Source organism: Nematolebias whitei, chromosome 21 (genome assembly GCF_014905685.2).
Source record: "Nematolebias whitei isolate Nwh7 chromosome 21, NemWhi1, whole genome shotgun sequence".
NCBI lineage: Eukaryota > Metazoa > Chordata > Actinopteri > Cyprinodontiformes > Rivulidae > Nematolebias > Nematolebias whitei.
The window spans coordinates 4,152,373-4,159,413 of record NC_056518.1 but is presented as its reverse complement, the minus strand read 5'-3'; the positions used below and the strand labels follow the sequence as shown (position 1 = coordinate 4,159,413).

At 42.4% G+C, this 7,041-nt stretch overlaps 1 protein-coding gene across 1 annotated transcript; it reads right to left on the bottom strand.

The window, feature by feature from the left end:
• Positions 1 to 4,728: 4,728 nt before the first annotated feature.
• LOC119427275 (G-protein coupled receptor 151) lies at positions 4,729 to 6,253 on the bottom strand. Its single transcript, XM_037694855.1, has one exon. It carries the CDS (start codon positions 6,125 to 6,127, stop codon positions 5,009 to 5,011), a length of 1,119 nt encoding a protein of 372 aa, XP_037550783.1. The 5' UTR covers positions 6,128 to 6,253; the 3' UTR covers positions 4,729 to 5,008.
• Between the last annotated feature and the right edge of the window lie 788 nt (positions 6,254 to 7,041).

Below are 7,041 nucleotides of genomic sequence, written 5' to 3'. Positions count from 1 at the left end.
TCCAGAATTCACCCTCGCTAATCTTTCCCACTTCCTGGTCCACAGTTTCTATGACCTCTACTCTTCTTTCTCTTTCACTCTCTTCATTCATTAGCTCCTCAAAGTACTCCTTCCATCTTCCCGTCACACTCTCCTCACTTGTTAGAACATTACCATTCCTATCCTATATAAGCCTAACCAGCTGCACATCCTTTCCAGCCTGATCCCTCTGTCTTGCCAACTGGTACAAATCCTTCTTGCCCTCTTTAGTGTCCAGTCTCCCATACAACTCATCATATGCTCTCTGCTTTGCCTTAGCTACTTCCCTCTTTGCTCTACGTCCCATCTCCTTATATTCCTGTCTCCTCTCTTCAATCCTCTCATTGTCATATTTCTTCTTGGTTAATCTCTTTCTTTGAACGACGTCCTGCACTTCACTATTCCACCACCAGGTTTCCTTATCATCCATTCTCTGTCCAGATGACACACCAATTACCTTCCTACCTGTCTCTCTAATTACTTTTATTGTAGTAGCCCAGTCATTTGGAAGCTCTTTCTTACTACCCAGAGCCTTTAACAGCTCCTCTCTGAATTTCTCACATTTTTCTTTCTTCAGCTTCCACCATTTGGTCTTCTTCTCTGATTTTACTCTTTTTCTCTTGTTCACAACAACAACACTCATTCTACACACAACCATTTGATGCTGTCTGGCCACACTCTCCCCTGCCACAACCTTACAGTCCCCAATCTCCCTCAGGTTTCCTCTTCTACACAGAATGCAGTTGACCTGCGTACTCCTTCCTCCACTCTTATAGTCACTCTATGTCACTCTAAGTTCCTCCTTCTTTTGGAAATAGGTATTGACTATAGCCATTTCCATTCTCTTGGCAAAATCCACCACTAACTGTCCTTCCTGGTTTCTTTCCTTGACACCAAACCTACCCATCACTTCCTCATCCCCACTGTTTCCTTCACCAACATGCCCATTCAGCTCTGCTCCGATCACCACTCTCTCCTCCCTGGGAGTACTCTCTATCACTTCATCCAGATCTTTCCAAAATGTATCTTTCTCCTCCTCATCACATCCAACCTGTGGAGCATAACCACTAACGATGGGGCAGCTGTGGCTGAGTGGTTAGAGCAGTCGTCCTCCAATGCGAGAGTTGGGGGTTTGAACCAACCAGCAGTCCCATGCTGAAGTGTCCCTGAGCAAGACACTGAACCCCTCATTGCCTCTGATGTGTGTCCCATCAGTGTATGAATGTGATAAAACACTGATTAGTCTCTTTAGAATGATTTGTTCAATTAGCTTTGTAGAGATCTAGTAGAGTGCTGTAGGAATGGGTAAATAAGGGCACAGATTGTAGTGTAAAACACTTTGAGTATCTTGAAATAAGATAGACAGGCACTATATAAGTACAGTTCATTTATCATTCCATTTACGAGGTTTAGCATCAGACCTTCTACTTCTACCTTCAGGCACATCACCCTATCTGACACTCTCTTCACCTCTACTACATTCTTTGCCAACTCCTCCTTTAGGACCACCCCTACTCCATTTCTCTTTCTATCCACGCCATGGTAAAACAGTTTGAACCCTGCTCCAATGCTGCAAGCCTTGCTGCCCTTCCACTTGGTCTCTTGGACACATAAAACATCTACCTTTCTTCTCTGCATCATGTCAGCCAGCTCTCTACCTTTGCCTGTCATTGTCCCCACATTTAGAGTTGCAACCCTCAGTCTTACATTCTTCACTTTCCTCTTCTCCCTCTGTCTCCTGACACGCTTCTCTCCTCGTGGTCTTCGACTGGCTGGTTTCTCAAAATCCTATTCTGTCCGACCATTTTTTAATAACCTTTGAGTTTACATTAAATGACTACACAGTCACGGAAAGTAAATTTCATCGCAGCAGGTGCTTATCAGAAAATGATGTAACCAAATTTAAACAGTCTCTTCCATCAATGTTTTCCTCTGTCTTGCAGAGTAATGCATCAGAGAACCGTGACTTAGATCATCTAGTTGATCATCTTACAACTTCAATGCAAACTTCACTTGATAAAATTGCTCCACTGAAAAAGAAAGTAATCAATCAGAGGAAACTGGCTCTTTGGTTCAATTTTGAGTTACTTACTTTAAAGCAGGCATCAAGAAACCAGGAGAGAAAATGGCACTCTACTAATGTTGAAGAATTTTATTTAACTTGGAAAGATAGTCTGCTAACATATAAAAAAAGCTCTCCGTAACGCTAGAACTTTATATTACTCATCTTTAATAGAGGAGAATAAAAATAACCCTAGGTTTCTGATTAGTACTATTGCTAGACTAATTAAAAGTCCCATTTTTGTTAAACCATGTATCCCTACAACTATAAGTAGTGATGACTTCATGAGATTCTTTATAAATAAAATTATTTCAATTAGAGAGAAAATTCAAACCATCCTTCCTTCTACTATCTCTAGTCCCCTGTCAAATGAGGCAACTTAAAAAATGTCACTAGAGCCTGATTTATGTTTGGACAGTTTGGACGGTCCTGTTGAGCTCTCTGAATTGTCAAAAATAACCTCATCCAAACCATCCACATGCCTGCTAGATCCCATCCCAACCAGACTGTTTAAAGAGTTATTTCCCCTAATTAATGTCCACATTTTGGATCTACTTAATTTGTCTTTAATGAATGCCAACAATTTTCAGTCAGGTCATCAGGACAGTTTCTTTTTTTGCTGAAACTTTTCACCTTCCATCTGGAAGGCTTCATCAGTCAAGGAAACATACAACACAAAAGTGTTTCTTCCCCCAAACATCTTACTACAAAGTGGAACAAACCAGTTACTGTATGTTGGTGCTAAGATGGTGTCTTTGGCACGCCCCCTCCTCAGTTACCGGCCCTCTTCCTCGTAGACAGTCATGTCAAACTGGTTTTGAACCAGTTTGACATGACTGTCAACCAAAGGGGCGGCTGTGGCTCAGTGGTTAGAGCAGTCGTCCTCCAATCGTCCTCCAGTGCAAGAGTTGGGGGTTCTAATCCACCAGCAGTTACATGCTGAAGTGTCCCAGGGCAATACACTGAACCCCTCATAGCCTCTGATGTGTGTCCCATCGGTGTATGAATGTGATAAAGTTCTGATTAGTGTCTTTAGAATTATTTCTTCAATTAGCTTTGTAGAGATCTAATAGAGTGCTGTATGAATGGGTAAATGAGGACACAGATTGTAGTATAAAGTGGTTTGAGTATCTTGATAAGATAGAATGGTGCTATACAAGTACAGTCCATTTATTTACCATTTACCAACATAACTGGTTTGTTCCACTTTGGAATAAGCTGTTTTGGGGAAGAATCAGTTTTGTGTTGTGTGTTTCCTTGACTGATGAAGCCTTCTGGATGGAAGGTGAAACATTTCAGCAAAAAAAAGAAGGTGTCCAGATGACCTGTCTGAAAATTGTTAGATTGTATAGCTGGATTATTGAGCATGGATTTTTTTTGTTTTGTTTTGTTTTTTGGTCTGCAATGAATGGTTATGTACCACAGAGCTTTAAGGTTGCTGTAATTAAACCTTTACTTAAGAAGTCTGACCTTGATTCAGAAATTCTGGCCAAATATAGACCTATATCTAACCTAACTTTCATCTCAAAAATTCTAGAGAAAATAGTTGCAGGTCAGTTGCGTGAACATCTACAAAGAAATAATCTGTTTGAAGAGTTTCAGTCAGGGTTTAGAGCTCATCATAGCACAGAAACAGCACTAGTAAAGATCACTAATGATCATCTCATGGCCTCAGACAATGGACTTGGGTCTATACTGGTCCTGTTAGACCTCAGTGCTGATACAGTACTGCCAGCCCTCTTCCTGTCGACGACGAAGAGGGCTGGCACCAGAGGAGGGGGCGTGCCAAAGAGACCATCTTAGCACCAACATAACTGGTTTGTTCCACTTTGGAGTAAGCTGTATGGGGGGAGAATCAGTTTTGTGTTGTGTGTGTTTCCTTGACTGATGAAGCCTTCTGGATGCAAGGTGAAACGTTTCAGAAAAAAAAAAAAAACTTCAGATGACCTGACTGAAAATTGTTTGTGTATTTATCCAAGCACTGAACCCTGAGAAACTCCATGACTAACTTTGGTGTATGATGAAGATTCATTATTTACATTTACAAATTGGAATCTATCAAATAAATATGATTTAAACCATTTTAGAGCTGTTTCTGTAATCCCAGTATCATATTCAAGCCTCTGTAGTAAAATATTGTGATCAACTGTATCAAATGCAGCACTGAGGTCTAACAGGACCAGTATAGACACAAGTCCATTATCAGAGGCTGTTTCAGTGCTATGATGAGCTCTGAACCCTGACTAATTCTAAACAGATATTTGAATTTTATGTAACTTGAGATTTTCACAAAATAATGTACTTTGCATTTTTATGTCATACTTTATACACACTGCAAAGAAAAATATACTTAGTGTTAAAAGTAAGATTTATTGGTTTTTTTTTTTTTTTCCCCACTAACTGAGCAGCTGACACGACTGCTACTTTGGCTGAAATAACATTTCTGACTTGACCCAAATCACAGCACTGGATTAGTTTTGAATGTAATATGTAAATGATCTCTGTCTGAACCGTGCCTGTAAGGTTAGAATTTTTTTCAATTCAAGAGATTTTAATCAAATGCAGGTTTTTAAATCCCTGATTAAAATTTGCTTCTTTTGAAAATGAATAGTTAAATAAAGAAACACAAACAAATGAGGTACTGTACATTAGTTTTAATATGCATATTTTGCATCACACAAACAAAATCACGATTTTAAAGTCCATATTTACATCATCTTCTTATTTGTACGCCTTCTGCTATAAATTAAGATGCCCTACAGACAGCCAGGACAAATATTCACAACAGAAGATACGTGTAACATTAAACACGAAGTTTATTTCTAGTCAAGTTCACGATGGTAAACAGGCAACAGGGGTCTGCATGGTGGGTCAACACACAGCTGAAGTCTTCTGCTAATAATAATTTAAAAAATCACTCCGACTTCATTACAACATCTTCTCCTCTTTTTCCCACGGAACTGGATCCTGCTCGTCCTCCACGTGCGTATTCCTGCGCCCCGTCCAAAAGTGCTCCACATCGGGGAAGGTTGTCTCCTTGTCTTGAGACAGCGCATTGGCCACGTCGTTTGCTCCCACCTCAGCGCCGTTCCCACCAGTTTGCGGGCACTTTTTGGAGGGCTTCTCACTCCTGCAGGTGGCCATGAGCCACACTGAGACCAATCCTTGGCGCACGTCGTCGTACATGGTCATGAGGATGACCGGAGACAGAGCGCTGCACGCGTAAAGGAGCACTTGCGCCAACATCATCAAGCCCACGGGTGGTTTGTTGTAGCCGAGTCGGATCCAGGTGAAGGTCCCCCATTCTGGCAGCAGCATGAGCCCCAGGGCGCCACTTTGGCACAGTAAAACCAGGAGCACCTTGCTCTGATGCTGCGGGCTGGGCGCGTGGTTCACGGCGGTGTACAGGGTCTTGGTGTAGAAGGCGACTGTCAGGATGACGGGCGCTGCGAACGTAACAGTTGGGTAAATCTTATAGAACAAACTCATAAAGTCAGAGGCGCACGCGGGCATCTCAGATACGCAGACTGCGTCGCTGCCGTGCGGCAACAAGGAGGCGAAAAGCATCTGCGGGACCGGAAACATCATGGAGACGATCCAGATGAACGCCAGGGCTCCGTGGATCCACGTCGGGCTGGACAAGGAGCCCGAGGGGACCAGAGTGTGTTTGGCTCTTGTGGTGGACAAGAGAATTAAAGTTTTTGCCACCATGCAGGAGTGCTGGAACCAGTCCGTGGTGCGGCACACAAAACTCCCCATCGTCCAGGTCTGCTTGTAATAGGTGACGGCGCGCACGGGGGCGCACAGCAACAGGATCACCAAGTCCGTGGAGGCCAGGGAGGAGAGCAGCGCCTTCACCTCCGAGCCCCATCCGCTCCTGAAGTCCCGGATGAAAATCAGAAGAATCAACAGATTTCCCACCGTTCCGGACACGCAGATCCCAATCAGGATGACGGGCATGACGGTTCTGGTGTCCTCTCCCTGGAGAAGCTGGATCCCTCCAATAAAATCGAAAAAAGTCACGTTTGCTCGTCGATCAATATCCATTTCCTTAAAAGTGACTTAACTGTTTAGATTCTTTAAGAAATTCAAACTGAAATCCTGAAGTGAGAGTCCGGCGCGCGGTGGAGCTGAGCGCGTGTGAGCAACCTGCCAGGTTTAAAGGCCTCGTCAAGTATCACGTCACTTCATCACAGAAATGTGTCACCAAGTCAGCTGACTCTCCTGCTGTACAGTAGGTTCACTGGATGAACACATTTGAAATGTAAAAAAATAAAATAAAACGAACTATAGAGATGGAAAAGTCTAACTGCTCCCGTTTTACCGTAAAACAGTCCAGCAAATAACATTCAACTGACGTTCTTTTGCTTCGTCTGTTAAACAATAAAACTATTTTAATTAATTTATTTAAATTAGGCCAACTGTTTGAAAGTTTTTCTAAGCGTGTATAAAGTAAAATATGTCTTTAAAATACTAACAAAGCTCTACTAAAGCCTCCAGCTAAAAAAAAAATCATTAATTAAAAAAGATTCTGATCTGGGGCTGATGAATGGAAGCCATGATGACAACAGGGAACAGGTGAGAGTGGGCAGGAGCTGAAAAAGCAGAAGTGGCTGAAATCGGAGGAGAACTCAAATAGGATCAGAGTGAACCAAACACAAAAAACAACAAAATAAACTTCACTCAGAAAGCACAGTTATGCCTAATCAGCCATATGGCCCTGAAATGAGGAAATATCCAGTGAGAGACATTTTTGTAGACAAAAAAAAAAGTCTTATTAATGACAGAGGTCAGAGAAGAATGGGAAGACTGGTTACAAAGGTCTGCAGAAATCTTTGAACACACAACACGTCCAACCTGGAAACAGATGAGAGACTGCCACTGACCTTCAAAAGACCAAACAAGGTCTGTCTGTCCATCCATCCATCCATCCATCCATCCATCCATCCATCCATCCATCC